This window comes from Amphiprion ocellaris, chromosome 16 (genome assembly GCF_022539595.1).
Source record: "Amphiprion ocellaris isolate individual 3 ecotype Okinawa chromosome 16, ASM2253959v1, whole genome shotgun sequence".
NCBI classification, from domain to species: Eukaryota; Metazoa; Chordata; class Actinopteri; family Pomacentridae; genus Amphiprion; species Amphiprion ocellaris.
Genome location: NC_072781.1, coordinates 25982223 through 26001337, shown reverse-complemented (window position 1 = coordinate 26001337; position 19115 = coordinate 25982223). Strand labels below are relative to the sequence as shown.

The 19115-nt window shown below is 39.2% G+C and overlaps 1 protein-coding gene across 33 annotated transcripts in view; it reads right to left on the bottom strand.

Moving 5' to 3' along the window:
* Window positions 1–19115, bottom strand: part of LOC111570507 (regulating synaptic membrane exocytosis protein 1-like) — a 109821-nt gene that overhangs the window by 68577 nt on the left and 22129 nt on the right. For 32 of the 33 annotated variants that reach the window (XM_055018442.1, XM_055018447.1, XM_035949552.2 and 29 more), the window contains exons 3-4: window positions 9529–9739; window positions 6597–6608 (exon numbers count right to left, since the gene is read on the bottom strand). In XM_055018442.1, the coding sequence (XP_054874417.1) occupies window positions 6597–6608; window positions 9529–9739 (223 nt within the window). The remainder of the gene's footprint in view (window positions 1–6596; window positions 6609–9528; window positions 9740–19115) is intronic. The other variant, XM_055018444.1, reaches the window with a different exon arrangement.

Below are 19115 nucleotides of genomic sequence, written 5' to 3'. Positions count from 1 at the left end.
CCTTGCAGGCTTAGATCAATAGATACACATTTGCACAAGTATCAGGCACGTAGTAAGACTTTTTTTAGGTATTTTTGCCTTCACTTGATAGCTCATTCCTCTCATGATGAAAGAAACTTTTTGTCACAGTGGCCAACAAATGGAAGTTTTGTCAGCTTACACGCTGGCCATTTCTTCACCCAACAACAGTGTGCTATTTTGAACAAATCTACACAAGCATGACACAGATATGTGTCTGAGGCCATAAATGCCACCCCACAGGGCAAAGGGTGTAGCTCACAACTATTATATTAACATGATAGCAAGATAAATAGACACGTGTGATGAATGAGCATTCTGAGCCTCCTATAATAAATTCCTTAGGGTCAAGTACTGGAGGAGGCTGTGAAACTGCACTGATATTGGCAGTAAAGCTAGAAGCCAACAGAAAGCTTTGAGCAGTAAGCAGTGAGAGTAAGTGCTGCATCAAATTCTACAAACTGTCCAGCCGACTGACAGTAGGTTGTGGCTGTATAAAAGGTTTATTACGTGTATAAAACAGGCGACTTAACGCAACAGCTCAACGTTTGTGAAACACGCCGTTGCATGTCTTTCTAGGAGTGAGATGAGAAGGCCGATATCACTTTAATGTCTGTGCATTAGCCATATTCACATCATGTGGGAGGGAAGGTAATGATGGGAAACATTCCCATGTTTATGATTGTTCACGTCATTAGACAGCTCAAGACTGTAGCTGTCAGTTTTTCCGTGCTGATATTTTTCACTCATTACTGGAGATCCTGACTATGTTGAATAATAAATACTGCTAAAAACTCTATTAGTGCCTGCAGGAGTGTAGCTCGAGCAAAGTGTAGTAACACTGAGTGATGTTTTACTGAAGAATTAGACATGTGAGAGTTAAAAATAATATGACTTGTTCCATATACTTCTATATCTATTAAATTTCAACTAATGGCCTTTAACAATGTGCTTTGGCTGACTACTTTGATGTTTGGTTGCGTATGCTGCTGTTTTGAGTGGCAACTCAGACACAATGTAGCCTGATGAAAATGTAACTTTACCAGTAATTATTTTACTTGGATAGTGTCATATACAATGCATTCCGGTGGGAAACTGTTTTTTAGAGTAACTATGGTGTGACAGTAGACTGTATATGAAAGACGGAAGTAGTGAGTCAGGCACTCTGGTTTCACTTTTGAAACTGGATGTAAAGAGCGATGGGTGAATCTGAACTCGAGGAAATCATGCATGGTGATAATGATAGCAACCCGTCAATCATAAGGTGGGGTCATTTTCTCATAGACTTCTGTACAGTTACACTCCTTTGAAAACCCGAGGAGTTGCCCCTGTTGTCTGTTAGAAAGAATACAGATGTAAGGCACTTAAACAGGTGTTGCCTTCACTACTTCAACCTCCACATTTTCTATACAGTCTATCGATATGACATGAAAGTGGTATTAAGCTGTAAGTCAGGACATGATGACATTACTTTACTGAAAAGACTGACAAGAGGGGGAAACAGTGGAAAAAAAACTGAATGAAAGGCTCTGTCCACAACTCTGGATGAGCTCCAAGACTTTTGGGATAACATCCTGTGGACTGATGAGTTAAAGGTGGAACTTTTTGGAAGACATGGGTCCCGTTACATCTGGAGTGAAGCTAATACTGCATTCCACAAGAAGAACATGATACCTACAGTAAAACATGGTGGTGGTAGCGTGATGGTTTGAGGACCTGGACAACTTCTCATCACTGATGGAGCCACGAATTCTGCTCTCTATCAGAAAATCCACCTGGAGAATATCCACCATCAGTTCATGACCTGAAACTCAACATAAATGGTTCATGCAGCAAGACAATGACCCAAAGCACACAGCAAAGTCCACCCCTGACTGGCTCTGAAAGAACAAAATTAAGGTTTTAAAGTGATCGAATCAAGGTACAGACTTAAATCTCAGTGAGATGCTGTGGCAGACCATAAAAGGGTAGTTCATTATCTAAAACCATCTACTGTGGCCGAATTAAAACTATTGAGCAGAGCAGAGTGGATCACCATTCCTCTATGGTTTTAAATAAATCTTCAATAAATCATTATTTAAAAACTGCATTTTGTGTTTTGTGTGTGTTATCTCTATCTAACATTCAATACACAAATTTTAGTGTGGTGATCTGGACTATTTTAGTGTCAGAAATATGCAAGAATATAAGATATCAGGAAGGGGGCAGATACTTTTTAAGAGTACTGCATATACTAAGCAAAACTACCACTGCTGGGCTACCACACACTCCTACAAAATACTACTCAGCTACTAACACTACCTTGCACCAGCGTAATGACCTTCATGAATCATTTGCTGCCTGTCAACAGAAATACATCTTGCATTTGCGTTGCCATGTTTTAAACTAACACATACATTTATAAAAATAAAATAAAAAACATCTGAAGTCCAGTGAATCCCAAACATCTTCTGTCATAGTTTTCTTTACAAGATAAAATCCACCTCCTCTACAATAAGTTAAATACCAACTCAACTAGTGATCGTCATTTTTACATTTGACTAACTTTACTTGGATACATTTAGCTTAAAGGTCTGTCCATCTTACACTTGTCATTTTGTTTTTTGAAAATAAAAAAAAAGACCAGTCTGAATCTTAATAGCTTTGCCAACTTCCTTGTCACTCATTTATCATTTTTCACACCAGACATTTGGGCTTGTCACAACAGGAAAAGCACAGGCAGGGCTAATAATATTGATAATGGCCTCATTCTTGTAATGTTGCAGTCCAATACAGCAATTATTAATGTTTTCATCTATGCCTGTGTTTGACAAGTACAAATGTCTGCAGTGAAAAATGGTATATTTAAATTTAGGTTCACCCCCAATTTCTCCCCTGTATCATTTCAGTTTAATATTATGTTTTTATACACAGAATAGATTAAATAAAAAATGGATGGAAATATTGATCATGAAAATAATTATTAAAGCACTAAATGTTCCACGGAGTTAGGAGAAAATATACAAAACAGCTGCAATCTGACCATCTACTTTTAGAACTTCTAACATTTCAGTCAGACAGTTTCCGGCATCTTCTCCATCTCTTCCTGCACAGGAAAAAGCCCTGTTCTGAAATAGAGTATATTTATAAAAGCAGCATTACGGTGCTGGTTAACAACATCGGAGGTCTGAAAACACCAGTAATTCTGAATCAGAACTGGTCTAAAAACAGCAATCTACCAGCAGTGTGAGTTATAGTCACATAAAAGCACAGATCCCCCCACAGAAACACAGCCCTGGACATTACAGTTAGAGAGAGAAAAGGCGAAAAAGGTGTGTGTGTGTGTGTGTGTGTGTGTGTGTGTGTGTGTGTGTGTGTGTGTGTGTGTGTGTGTGTGTGTGTCGGTCACACACACACACACACACACACACACACACACACACACACACACACACACACACACACACACACACACGCACACACACACACACACACACACACACACACACTAGTCTCCCATGAGAAGAGGAATCAAGACTTCAAAAATGGACCTTTCTGTGAGAAACACTTGGCTTCAGTACAACAACATGCACTCATCTCTCCACTAGAGCTCAGCTATCACTACAGATAATGAGCCCTGAATATCATTAGCACAACACGCTAGTGCTAGGCCGCATGCAACCACACACTGCATGTCCTTGTGTCTGGTAATTTATTTATTTATCTGTTTCTGTCCATCCACTTTCAAACTGATTCTTGAAAAAGACAGCTCACTCATCCCAGTTCAGTACACGCTGAATCCAGTAAACAGACAAGATGATGCTTATGAAAAAAATATGGCAACAATTAATTCTGGTTTGGCAAACTCAGCTATTACATGAGTCAGCGTGCCATGCCAAAAGACTAAAATTACATTGATCGAGTACAAAAATGTGTGCAAAGGGCTAGCAGAACTTCAGCCAGTTCAACCAGAGAGGAATTTTAATGCAAATGATCCACAGAGTTTAAAAAAAAATTCTGATTCTTTAAGTAAGTTTGAACAAACACCATTTTAAGCCTTTTATAACTAAGATAAGGACCCAACTTACAGTATTATTTGACAAACTGTGCTGTTAAATGTCAATTAAAGGGGCTTACACAAGTGAAGTTAATAAATTTGTGAGCTACATATTCCCAAGACGTGACCTGAAAGACCCCTAGAAACCTAGTGGAAATAGTACTTTATTATAAAACAGATCTGCACTATACAACACGGTGTTAAACCATACATCATTCAGGGCCAGAATTACCCTTGCCAACATTTTAACTTTGAGTGGAGCGGAAAAAGCAGACAGAGTAACTTTGCACTTTTAGACCACTATGCATGATTAATCAATCCCCGAGTAATTAAATGAATCCATGTCAAACAGTAATTCAAACCCAGTCTGCTGTCCAGTTATACAGCTAGTGCTACATAAGGCCTCCATTCTGCCAAAACTTTCCTCTTTAGAGCCAGTGATTGTTGTACGGAGCTTTAGCAAAAGTGGGAGCCTGCTATGTACAGCACACCAAAGCACTCTTGGACAGCCGTGGCGTTTAAGCCCAGCCAAGTATCATCAAAGTGCCAGTTTGGCAGCTGCCCTGAAGGAAGGCTGCCAAGGCCAAGGAAGGTTCTAAACCTTACACAACTACACAAGCACAGGAAGGTGTTAAAGGCATGTTCGCCAGGTATGCTTTTCAACAGTATCATATCGTATGATTCTGCTTAACTTTTATTTAACAAGGCCACATGAGGAAGTCTTCTTTACAGTAACAGGAAGCAACTAATACACCAAACACTTACTAACTCCAAAGTATTAGATAGGCTGTCAGGTTTTTCAGCCCCATGTTGTAATATCTGATCGTTCGCTGCATGTCCTGCAACTGTGAAAATAAAGCAACTTGCAAGCATTCAGGTTTGTGCATCCTACTGTGGCAGTGAAATAGACTAAATGGCTATGGTTTGTTTAGGTGCTTGGAAAGCTGTGAGAGCGTCTCTGCTGGTTGTCTGGAGACTTCACTGTGATGACAACAACTTTATGTTCGTACATATACAGCTATACTGAAAGGGTTACCTTAGTCAAACTACAACTTAAAGTTTTTCTCCTTGAGAGATTGAAATCAACTTTCTAAATCTATATAAGCTGCATTAAAATTGTGCATGCAATCTCTGGGCGACACAGTTTCTAAAAAGTGCAGCTGTGCAAGAAAGTGGTATGAAAAGCTAGATGTCAGAGGAAGAGGAGAGACATGATATAGAACAACAGGGATAACAGCCCACATTTTTAGATAATCTGTTTAGACAGACACTGATAGGGTTGCAGTGAGTTGTTAACATGAGCAGTGCCACAAATAATTAAATGGCAAATGAGGAAAGAGTGTGAGAAAAAAAGGTACAATCCCTGCCTTCAGTCTCATGTCTGCACAACCAGCCAGTTGCGGTGTGAGGTTGGTGTGAATGTAGTCGTCAGTTTCAGAACATTACATGGAAATTGCGACACAGTCACAAATTTCATGAAGAGAGTGTTCAAGGATGGAGTCCATCCCACATGCATTTTGGACAGATCACAAATCCTGATCATGATTGACGCTTGCAGCAACAAAAGTGACTGTCGATAACAATCGTGAGACATATGAGCATGGATAAATCAAACAGCAACAGACACACCAGCAATTCATATCTAAAACAGCATGTCTTGTTTAAATTAGGACTTAGTATAATTGTCAAAAATGTACTTCAAATGGTTAGTTAGGGTGGATGGGGCTCAGATGGTAGAGTGGGCTGTCCTCCAAATGCAGTGTTGGTGCTTCACTCCCCAGCCCCTTAACATACCAGAGTATCCTTCAGCAAGACATTGAAGCCAAAGTTGCTTCAAGGGCAGGCGAGGACCTTAGCATGGGAGGTCTACCTTCATTCATACAAGGGAATGTGAAACACACGATAAAGCGCTCTGAGTTTCACTGAGGTCAAAAAACTTTATATAAGTGCAGACCATTTACTATTCAGTGCTTCTTGGGCTCCATGCATTCAGGATTTGACTCGTGTTTTTTTGTTGTTGTTTTTTGTTTTGTTTTCAGAGAGGCTGTGGTAAGTGAATGAAGTTCACTGATCAGTTAGTGTATTGTTTACTTCTAAATATGCTTCTGGTGACATGTCAAGCTAAAAGGCTATATACTAATGAAGACAGAGCACACTCTGAAAAACAAATCTGTGTATCTGTATAAATGGCCTGCTGGGTGACGATAAAGGAATACCATTAGATTTAGAAAATATATGAATGTTTTGTTGATAATGAGAATGTAATTTAGTCTGCAAGATCACTGTACAATGATACCATTAATTAAATGATAATACATATTGTGTGTATAACATTAAGGTTACTTCCACTACTTCTGCTACCGCTACTAGTGATACACCTCGCACGGCTTGCAATAATAATAACAGACACACAGGCAGACAGAAAGACTAATAGGTACATACACACATATATGCATACTGTCTGAACCCATTAAGATGCATCGTCTTAAAGGTTGCAGGCAGAGTTATGCAGTCCAGAAAAGAAAAAGAACACAGCACTCACCACTTTCTCCTCCTGCAGCCCAGCCAGCCATCCATGTATAATGAAAGGAAAGACAGAGAGAATGTGAGCAAAGATGATATCTGAAAGCATGGCAATGATCTTACAGCCCTGCCAGTAGCAAACACTGATACACAGATAGTTCTGTTTCTAATAACATGTGGAACTCTCACCAAACAAAAAAAAAGCAAATGCTAAAGATTTTTTTTTTACATGTCTGTTTTTATTCCAATAAATAGTCAATTGTCAACAGCTAAAGACTGCACGTCACTACATGGCCTGACGCCTCCATAGAGATGCCTTTTTGACACCTCAGTAAAATTTTTACGCTTTATGGTTAAAAGGCTGTTGAACAGAATGTTTGCTTGTAAAAGAACTGAATCACATTTTCCCCCACATGCTTTGTATTGTAAACTCTACAGTCAAAGACAACACATGGTTGAATGAGTTTTACCTTACAGTATTTTTGTTTGTTTTTGGATTTAATTTACTGTTTTTACAGAAATTCTTTCAAAGGATTCGATGAAAAGATTAATATAACCTGTCTGTATTTTAGTTGTACTAGTGAATACTAACAAAATCCCTGGATTGATAAAGTTGATGCAACAGTATTTGTGCTCATTTCTTAAGACTAAGCAGCTGTTTCCAGCTGCAAAATGGGTCAGAAATAGTTTTAATTGCTGCATGTATCCAAAACATCGAGTCTGATCTCATTTATGTGTAGCTGTTGTCTGGGCCCAGCATTGTACAGCAACAGATAGAAGCATTAACTCTGCAAGTTTATTCTTAGTTAATACTTTGTGTTATTTAATTTATGATACAAGGTGTTTATCTCTTCTTCAGATTTGTAATGTCTTCTACAATGGTGTGAACTCCACTGGCAGTAATCATTTTTATTAGCCTAAGAAGAATGTCTGTACACTGTATTTCATTCATTAAAAAATGATTATTGATTAATAACACTGCCAGTTTACTTAGGTTAACATTTGCATCCCTATAAATAACAGTATCAAACAGCTGTCACAAGTTACACAGCCACCACTGGACAATAATCAAAGTAGGATATTAAAAAATATAAAGTCCAAAGTAGTACCCTGTGAAGGCTTTGTTTGATTGAAATATATCCTGCCTGTGTGTGTACATGTGCTAAATCTACCTTTCAAAGAGCTTCTCCACTGAATGCAGCTGCCCCCTTCTTAATACACCAGCCAGAGCCCCACAGCTGAACTCTCCCCACGTCAGCCACTAACTAATTAGGATGTATTTTTGAGTGTTTGTGTGTGTGTGTGTGTGTGTGTGTGTGTGTGTGTGTGTGTGTGTGTGTGTGTGTGTGTGTGTGCGTATGCGTGTGTGTGCATGCGTGTGTGTGAGGTCATTAAATGCCACCCCGGCGATGTAGGGGAGGGGAATGGGATGGGAGACGGGACATCACTTAATTCAGAGGAAGACTCGTCTTGCAGCACCAACACACACACACACACACACACACCTACATGGATACCCCACTGAGTGTGTATAGGGCACCTCCGGACCCCTGGGAGACTGAGACAGAGTGGGAGACCACCCACTCTGTCCACAGCTCAGTCTAATGCCCAATTAACCTTTACCAGGCCTTGCCTGGGTCACACACACATGCAGCCATAGCTCACATTCACACACATGGGTGGAGGCACGCATAAGCACAGTCACACAGTGACACACACTGATCTCATCTACAGAACATATCAGCACACCTCCAGAGCATGTATATATACAGAGTGTGTGTATATATACACATAAACACACACACACACATATGTGCCATGGCTCATCACCTCCACCTGAGTTCCACCACCTGAGGCTTGATATGACATACAGTATATACCTCTGTGAACAGCTGCATGTGTTAGAAGTGTACTGAGAGCAGATTTTTGGCTCCATGATGGCACGAACCTTGTGGCTATGTACATTTTTAAGTGTAGGAAACAGAATTTTTGTGTGCGCACACATTTGTTGTGATGACTCCATAGAAAAAACCTAAATTGATTAATTGATTCAGATCAAAAAAAGAGAGATCTGTGTCTTGAAAGCAACAAATATAAAGCTTATTTTATCATTTTATCATTAAACAAATGATAAAAAACATAATTCCGTTTTTCTACTATTGCATTTATTTATTTATTATTATTGTATTTTTACATTTATTTATTTGTGTCCATTTATTAGTAACTTCAGAGGTACTAACTTCAGTGGAAAGTAAGAGTGGTTGTGTGTTCACGTGGTCAGTGTGTTACTTTTTGCCTTGCTACTGGTGCTTTACATGGGATAGGAACCACCTGCGTTATTTAATTCTATTAAATTAATGACAGACAGACAGACAGACAGACAGACAGACAGACAGACAGACAGACAGACAGACAGACAGACAGACAGACAGACAGACAGATAGATAGATAGATAGATGAATAAATCCACCCAAGTCATATACATAACATATATATAACCTTATATGATAGTTGCATGTTAAAATAAGCAATTGAAATAATGTTGTATCTGTGCATACCATTATTTATCTCAAAAACCTGAAAAAATATATTTGTTAAGTCATTTTCTAATAGTTGGTTTAGACATTGGTGAAATAATTATCTTGTTTTTACTCGTCTAGTTGGCTACCACAGTAAGGTGTTAAATCAACTTAATGGTAATTATGGAAGCTGTACTGCTGTTTCAATGCACTGCTATACACTAAGCAAATGTTTCCAGTATTTTGTCATCCCCATATGTGTCAGTAAGAGTTGGCTAAATGCTCACTTATAATGTATTATATAAACTGTTGTGTGGTTTTTGACAAAAATAGAAATCTGTGGTTTTGTTATGAAAAGCAAACTTGAGTTATTATTGTGGTTTTCACAGGATACAAATCAGAGTAAAGAGCCTGAAGGGAAGGTTTCCTCACCGTGTTAGATCGCAAGGAGACTCGCCCCCCACAGCGGGCACAGAACTTGGTCTGGCAGTACGAACACAAATTCCCACAGCCATCTGCAAACTTGGTCTTGTGGCAGATGCCACAGGTTGGTGCGTCGTCCCGGTGAACGGCTGAGCCCGCCGCCGCCGAGGCCTGCCTGATCACCGTCTCCCTGTAGCTGGACAACTGCTGCTGGATACCTCTGGAAAAACAACAAAATAGGGTGGAAGCATGAGGAGTATTGAATTTTTGTGCAGAAATTCATGACAAAGACAACAGGCCAAGGTATGCTTTGGCCAAAGTGTGTATTTAAAGAGCACCTTAAACCTCCTCCACTTACAATTCACCAGTGTAGAAACTCAAGAGGCTACATCTGACAAGTTTTGTGACTTTCTGAAAGTTAACAACATGACATTAATTCCCACTTCACACAACAAACAGCCAGCTGTACAGAACCAGTTGAGTCAGACAGCAAGCGCTTCCTCCAGCTTTTCTCATTTCCAAATTATTACGCTAGTCAGATGCCTTTGAGGAAGGATTGTCCAAGAGAGTACATGAAGTCTTGTCTCTCATTTACAATGGTCACCTTATCACTGTGCCAAGTTATCGACACTTTTGCTTTCTGATGTGGTCGCATAACATGTCATACAAACTAGCTAATTCTGATTATATTTGTTCCTTGAGAGTCAGCAGTCATGCTGGTGTGTCTGTGAGCCTGTACATGCACACAATGCTTTGAGCTACATGCTAATGTCAGCATGCTAACACACTGTTATCATTAACCAGGTTTACCACCTTAGGTTAGCATGGTTTAAAGAAATACAAACACACCAGAGCTTTTATTACACTATAGCAGATAATGAGGTGCAGCCAGACCATTCTACATGGTGCTGTGTCAGTGCTTGACAACAGTCTGGTTATGCAAGACTACACAGACCCTAACAGACCCTCATACACTTGCAGATGTGGAAAGTATTCATTTTTATTTTTTCTCTAATTACAATGATGGTGCAGGATGATTACAAAAGTTTTTGGAATTTATTCTTAGGGAAACCTTAAGAACCGTAAAAAATTTAATTGCAATCCACACTAAATAAAAGTCAGAGGATCACTGAGGTTACAATTGTTCATCCTTAGGGGAGAATGAATGCTTTTACCAATATTTATCTATCTATCCAGTTCATAACATAAGAGAAAGCTCAATACAAAAAGGTCAGGAGATCAAGAAAGCACTGCATAGTGGTTCATCAGTATTACAGTTTAAACTCTGCAGACCATGAATATCTATACCAAATTATACGACCACCTATCTAACAGTTGTTATGAAGTTCTATACAAATTCAAAAATCCACATGCATACAGAAAAAATCACAGAATCATCTAATTTTTGGGGATTTACCGTCTGGTCACCACACATGTACATTTCATGGTAGTCCATTCTGTAATTATTGAGATATTGTAGTCTGGATCACAGTGGAAGACCAACTGATCAACACTGCCACACCTGTGAGCAGTGTAGATAACATATTAAACATAAAATAAACATCTTGCTGCTTCTGAATGAGTTCAACTGTTGTGAAGAAATGGGATGAAAAAGCATGACCTCATACTACTCTTTTGATCCAGTTAGTTTCAGCCTTCTGCAGGAATTTCATAGACTGGGGATGACTGCAAATCACACAAGTCAAAGAGCGATAAGACACAATAAAAAAAAAATCTGAAAAGAGCAACTGCTGTATTGGATAAATGATAAATAAAGGGGAGGAGAAGCGAACTGAAACCAGAGAGCGAAGGAGACAATCGCTGCATTAAGTCCACTCAATATCGCTGTTCTCTGTACTGTTTGTGTGTTTTGGTGCAATCAACTTCTTTTGTATGTGCTATTGTTTCAGGCTGCTTTGCCGACAAGAAACTCTTCAAATCCATATGAGAAAGAGAGTGGAAGAGTATTGGCTTTATCTGAGACGTTACAGTATGCTGATTAATTGGATTTCACACTGTGGAGATTGAGGAGAGAGCAAATAGAGGGGAAACAGACCAAAGAGGAGAAGAACTGATGGGCTGAGAATCAAAAGAGGAGAGGACATAGAGTATATCCATTTTTTTTATTTATGCAGTCGGGGTTGTTTCATTTGAGGCGGCAGATGAGCTCAAAACAAATACTTATTTAGAGATGACTGGGGAGGAAACAAAAGCCATCCCACAATATAAACTCTGCATGATGACATATACACTACCAGTCAAAAGTTTGGACACACCTTCTCATTTAATGGTTTGTCCATATTTTCATGATTATTTACATCGTAGATTCTCACTGAAGGCATCAGAACTATGAATGAACACATATGGAATTATGTAGTAAACAAAAAAAGTGTGAAGTCAAAACATGTTTTATATTTGTATATAGCTGTGTAAGTTGTGGCTATCTGACCAAGAAGGAGAGTGATGGAGTGCTGCGTCAGATGACCTGGCCTCCACAGTCACCTGACCTATACCCAGCTGAGATGGTTTGGGATGAGATGGACCACAGAGTGAAGACAAAAAGGCCAACAAGTGCTCAGCATCTCTGGGAACTCCTTCTACCTCATGAAGCTCATGGAGAGAATGCCAAGAGTGTGCAACACAGTAATCAAAGCAAAGAGTGGCTATTTTGAGTAATCTAAAATATAAAACATGTTTTGACTTATTTCACACTTTATTGTTTACTACATAATTCCATGTGAGTTCATTCATAGTTCTGCCTTCAATGAGAATCAACGATGTAAACAGTCATGAAAATAAAGAAAAAACACTAAAGGAGAAGGTGTGTCCCAACTTTTGACTGGTAGTATATGTACGTCTGGATAGCACAATAGGGAGACTAGTCCAGACAGCAATAAGAGGGAGGAAAGCTGAAGAGGGAAGAAGCAGAGAATAGAGGAGTGGAAAGGACAAAGGAGAAGGGCAGAGTGGGAAGAAGAAAGAGGAGAGGTAAAAGCAAAGAGAAGTTAGAAGGAGGACACAGAGGAGATAAAATGAGAAAAGAAAAGAGGACGTGAGAGAATCCTGCTGTCATAGAAATAAAGGGCGAGAGAGAGAGAAGAAATAGAAGGAAAAAAGAAATGGTCCTCAAACACTTCACTACCAAACACCGATGAGCATCAGGACTGAGGACCCGGACAAATCACACACGACCTCACCTGCTCGGCTGAAATGACCAAAATCACAGCCAAAACTCAGTTTAGCCTTAAAAAGGATCTGTACAGAGCTCTGTCTCCTAAAAATATGTTTCTAAGCCACTGCACTGCATTCTCAAGAACTGCTTGAATTAAACATATTTTCAATAGTTTGGGATGTATCACAAAAAAGTTTCTGAGTAATTAATATATCAGAAGCTTCACCCTGGTCACCCTCCATATGGTTTTACTTTCTTCTTTATTTAAAGTGTATTAAGGTGAGGTAATTCTATTCTATTCTATTCTATTCTATTCTATTCTATTCTATTCTATTCTATTCTATTCTATTCTATTCTATTCTATTCTGTTATATTCCTTTATCCTGTGTACTTTGATAATTAGACTAGAAACAGTTAGATTCAAAGGTGGTTAAATTCCAATTAAGCCTGATCTTTTTTTTTTAAAAATACATCATTCTAAGTTACTATTAACTATCAATATCAACTGTTATAAAACATTTCAGCACACTCAGCAATAACATGCAGCTATTATCCTGTGAGAGGATCGTATTTGAACTCAAGCCATGATATTTTTTGATAGAAACAAATTAGTTTGGGAGCGTAAACAAACAGTGAGGTAGAACAAAAGTAAAGAGGAATGAAAATGAAACTTAAGTCTAGAAATAATGGCGTCACAAGGGATGCAAACCACTAATCTACAGGGTGGAAGTCCTGTTGGATTTATGACACCAGCACTCCTCCAACCTCTTAGCTCTTTGAAAGTTGAAACTGTTTGTCTATGTCATACTGTTACCTGACCAGTAGAAATGTGTTTCTTATAAAACCTAATTGAGCATGTAATTTAGGTGTATATGAATGTATTTTTTAATGTAGCAGCTGATAAAAAATGGAGAAAACAGATGATGCACAGCCTCAGGTAGACAAAGACAAGACTGGCTACCAAGAGACAAGAGAAATCTCCCACCACACGAATGAGGGTGAACTTTCTTCCACCCTGCGGGGAAAACAGCAAAATAGCTCTCAAAGCAGCAAAGTATGTCTCTGCTTACCACACCTCCTATATTCTGCTTTGTGCAAGTCTCTGGTGATCATTCGTTCAGGTATTTCATGTCAGTGTGGCCTATATGAAGTATTGCATTGTGATTCACTTTCTGCATACAGGGTAATAATTCAATAATGTGTCATTATGCATTGGAGATGATGTGAAAGTAACATTTATGCCAAGAGAGTGCACAAGAGAGAGCAAAAGAGGAGATGAAAAAGGAAGGAAGAGTGGAAAAGAAAAAGACAGGAGAATAGAGAAGAAAATGAAAAAGTGGAGGGAAGGATAGAAGAAAAAAGGGAAGTAAAGAGAAGAGAGAAATGAAAGGGTATTTAGGAGGATAGATTTAAAAAAGGAGAAATGATTAAGAAACGAGGTGGTAAAGTATAAGAAAGGAAAGGGAGGGTTAGAGAGTGCAGAGGAGAGAAGAAAAAGAAGAGGAGGGAAGAAAACTAGGTTAAAAAGAGGAGAAGAGAGAATGAATGAATAGAGAAGAGGGAAAAAGGAGAAGGAATGAAAGGTGAGGGTGTGAGAGGAGAGGACAGACATAAGAAGGGGAGAAGGAACAGAGGAAGAAGAAAACAATGTTAGAGGAGAGAAGAAACAGAAAGAAAGAAGAGTAGAAAATGGTACAGGAAAAGATGAGAATAGAAAGGAAAGAAGGAAGAAAAGAAAGAGAAGGAAGGAAAGAAATGGAGGCAAAGAGAATATAGAGGGACAGAGGGGAGTATAGAAAAAGAGGACGGAAAATGGTTTTCCTATAGAAGAGAGTAATATGTGAACGAGCAGAGAGAAGAGGAAATGAGGGAGGAACAGGAGTTAAAAAAGAGGAAAAGAATAGGAGGATGAGAAGGAGGGGGTAGAAAAAATGAGGATGGGAGAGAGAAAAGTAGGGGAAATAAGAAAAGAGGAGAGGAAAGAGGAGGGAAGGGAAAGTACAGGGTAGGATAGAATAAAGGAGAAGTGGGAAAGTGAAGATGTGAAAGATTAGATTGAAGTGAAAAAGAAGAGACAGTGGAGAGAGAAGGAGAAGAGGACAGGCGGAGAGTATAGAGGGAAAAAGCAGAGGGGAGTACAGATTAAAAGACAGGAGTGAAGAAAAGGAGGGAAAGAGGAAAAGAGAGGAGAAAGTAAAGGGGAAGAAGATGGGAGGTGGAGAGGAGAGTATGGAGAGAAAGAGTAGAGGGAAGGAAAGGATAAAGACGATAAAGAGGAAGCCAGGTAAAAGTGCGATGTATCTGAAAGACAGCAAATATTTAATTGTACCAATTATGTCATAAAGATGAACTGCTCCTTTAATATCTTTGCCCTCACCCCAACAACCTAACAGAACAAAATGAAATATGAAAGCTGGCAAAAGTGATTCCCATTGTTCAAAACAGTAAGAGTGTGGACACAGTGCACACAGTATGCAGAGCATGCAACATAAACATAGAAGTGCCTATAAAAGTACCAATGTGACATGATCTGTGCAGCACTGTATAGTCCTAACTGCAGTACAGTACTTACAGACTGGGGGCCAGTGGTGCAGCCTCCTCCCCCATCAGCTTAGCTGTTAAAAACTACAAATCGCAGCAGTACAGGCCATAAAAATAGGAAGTCCAACATCCAGTTGTTTGCTTGAGTTTTCAACATTGCTCCTCTGTGTGCAACAGGACAAACTGTTCCTCTAAATACACCCTTCAGAGACACCTGACTGCAAGCACGCACGCACACACACACACACACATACACACACACACGTGCATTCACACACAATGTAGCACACACTCGTGCAAACACACACTTCCTGGGAGCCAAAGGTCACAGAGAGGTCACCTGCTGCTGCAGCACAGCAGGAATCACTTCCTGATTCATGACTCTCTCTAAGTCTGTCCCAACCCCTGGCTCTGTTTCCCTGCTAATACTTAGACCGGTATACAGTATGGGTTTGATATGTGGCGCCACAGTGATTGATCAGATGTTTATTGTTAAATTGATCAATATTACATTGGCTGCCCATGTGAAACCTTAAAACAGAACTGCATCTGTGATGTTGGTGAGATTGGGTTTATTATGATTATTGGCACCTTTTTTGTTATTTCAGAGGCATTTTTTGTTGATGATAGGTGGCTTTAATCCAAAATAGCTTCTATTGGTATTAAGTTTAATAAATCCATGTTGGCTGGATGTAACTACACTGATTATTTAATGCATAGAAGCACCCGGTGCATTTGCTCATCCTTACTATATTTCATTTGCCTCTGTCATTAATATCATTCCCTTATTGGGTTCATGGAGTTCTTTAATTTCCAAAACACTTTCCTTCCTTTACTTCTACCATCCTGCTTGGTTGTCCATTGCCTTTGTCTGTATTTTTTCCATTCTATCGTAACCCTTGTTTTTCATGTATTTTCAATAAAACATGCTTGTATCAGTATGTTTCAGGAGCTCTTTTCATTATCACCAACACACTGGGTGAAATAGCTTCTTGTACCTTTTGATATTGTGATCATTTAAGGTTATCTTGTAAGCTATGAATTCTGTTTCGACTGTAATGAGGATTGTTGTTGATTAATGTATTTAACAAGTCACAAATGCATTTATAGTGAATGTATCAGATATACGTTCACTGGCAATATCATTTATTTTGCCAAATGCCGGGTCTTGCAGCATGATATTAACTTGCAGTTATTATTAACAAACTATTCCAATTTTTTATGGGTATCTTTAGATTCTGGCAGCACTTAAGGATGGGAAAAGAGCGGGTCTGCTATGGTTCACAGGGTTTACAGGCACAACCATATTATTTATATTTAATCAAAACCACAGTCATTTCCTGTACTTAATTAAACGTTCCTGCCTAAGCTCGACTATAAACAGACCTCTGGATGTGAATCCCTGGTTTTTGTATGTAAGTTGCCACTTAACATAGTGTATGGTGTAGACAGTATATAAAAGATAGATGTAGCATCATCCATCTGCTTGAGGACTACTGTTTTAAAGCCTTAAGTTTGGCATTTGCCTGTCGCTATCTTGCTCTTTTAAAACCAGACACAAGGAAGCTGTGCAGTATCCATGATAACCTGCTTTATCATCTATTTGACTCTAAATGGGACCATAATTCATAACATGAACATCATGCTACACTGAAAGAGACCTGAAACTAGTGATTGAGTTGATAAACTCATTAAAAAAGTTTTACTGGTGTAACATGTCAAGTGAGAAGTAGGGCCATTTTCTCATAGACCTCTACACCATCAGACTTCTTTTTGAGTGGCCTCCAGCTGGGTGTCAGGAAGAATACAGGATTAAGGCACTAATGTTTTGTCTTTATTTTTCAAATGAGGAGGATAAGTCGTATACACATAATGTACATTGATCAGCCCCAACATCATGACTGCTGACAGGTGAAGTGAATTACATTGATCATCTTGTTATAATGCAATGTTCTAGTAGGAAACCTTGAGTCCTGACATTCATGTGGATGTTTGAGATGTACCACCCACCTAAACATTTCAGGTCAAGCAACCCCTCCAACCCCCCACCCTCCATGGCAACAGCAGTCCTTGATGCCAGTTTGCACCCTCAGCAGGACAATGGACCCCGACACACTGCAAAAACTGCTCAGGAGTGACCAGGTGAACACCACAGAGCTAAGGTGTTCACCCGGGTTCTACATTCCCCAGATTGAAATCTTATTGAGCACCTCTGAGATATGCCAAGATAAGCCTGATCCAGGTAGGTCCCACCCTGCAACCCACAGGACCCACAGAGTTAACTGCCACCATCCCGGAGCCACGGGACATCCCCAGAGGTCCTGGTTCCATGCCCCACTGGGTCAGAGGAGTTTTATCAGTATAAAGGAGACCAACACAGTATTAGGCAGGTGGTCGTAATGTGATGCCTGATCGGTGTATATAAAAGATGGGATATATGGTGTGTACTCAGCAGTTAAGCATATGCTGTCACTCAACATTGTGTACATGGTGAGCCAAATTCTAAACAGTTCCCAAATAACACTGTTCTCTTTGCCTATTACTGTACAGCATTCAGTTTTAACTTGGCATAGCATAGGCTATACAACTTAAATGGGGCCCTCTATTCTTTAGCATACAGTTTTTATACAAAATAGCATATCCTAAATTCAAAATGTATATGGCTGCAAAGTGTACAGTGCATACGTTTATCAAGGTGTTTAACAGTTAGCATACAATAAAATGTTGTTATCTTCTAACTGAACATAGCATATGTATGTATATTCAGCTGAAGTTTGGTAATCTATATTTTGTAGTTTTTATACGCATTAGCATATCCTAAATACCTAACATGGTGCTACAGCAAATCAGCAAAATATACAGTAGATGTGTTCATTCACGAGCTAGGTTAGCATACATTATCATTTAGCATGGTCTATGTAGCACCTACAATCCTTCAACCTAAGTTTTAGATTTTTTTAATTCAACATACCATATTTTAAACTGTTAGCATTGTGATGTTTACTCAACAACGTACACAGTATAAGCATTCATTGATAAGTTAAACTAGAACCTCACACAACAGTTCCACAGAATAAATCCCTCAACGCACTGTGTGTGTAATCTCCATTCTTTGTGATGTAGCTTTAAATCTACATTGCACTTTGTGTCTGTGTGAATGCATGGAATATGTAGATAGGACCTCAGGTGGGCACTAGTAGACCCATCCATCCCTCATTAGGGTCATGGGGGGGCTGGAGTTTATCCCAGCTGATTTAGGGTGAAGGCAGGGGACACCCTGAACAGGTCGCCAGTCTGTCTCAGACAAGTAAACCCTCCCACACATGATCACATTTGTCCATACGCAAGACTGTAAGCAACTATAATTAGGGCTTGTGTGCTCACTCGTTAAATAACTGGCATATAATTAAGTTATGTGGGATTTTTCTTTAACACAGATGGAACTTATAGCTTGGAACCTACAATTCTTCAACCTAGCATTAAAATCAAGCACAGCTAAACAGCATTACACCAGCTAACATTCAGAACTGATAGCTAACACTGCTACTCAACAAGATTAATAGAGAATTATATTTTACATGTTCACTGTCAGCTTGCCAAGTTCTATTTCCAGAGTTCAATCCTATGCTAAACTGTCACTAGCCTATAACTATCACTCACTGAAGTTGATATTCTTTAATGTTAGCATGAAATTTCCCTTAACAAGATGTTTCAACTTAACGTAGTGTCTAACAGTCATGGCACCCACTACCAATCAACACAGCATAAAAGTTCACTTTCATGCTTATCATCACTCAACATAACTTGACAGTGTGCCAGGGCCAACAATCTGCTGTGGATACATGTATTATTTGGTGTCTATATTCTCTTGTGTCAACGGAAA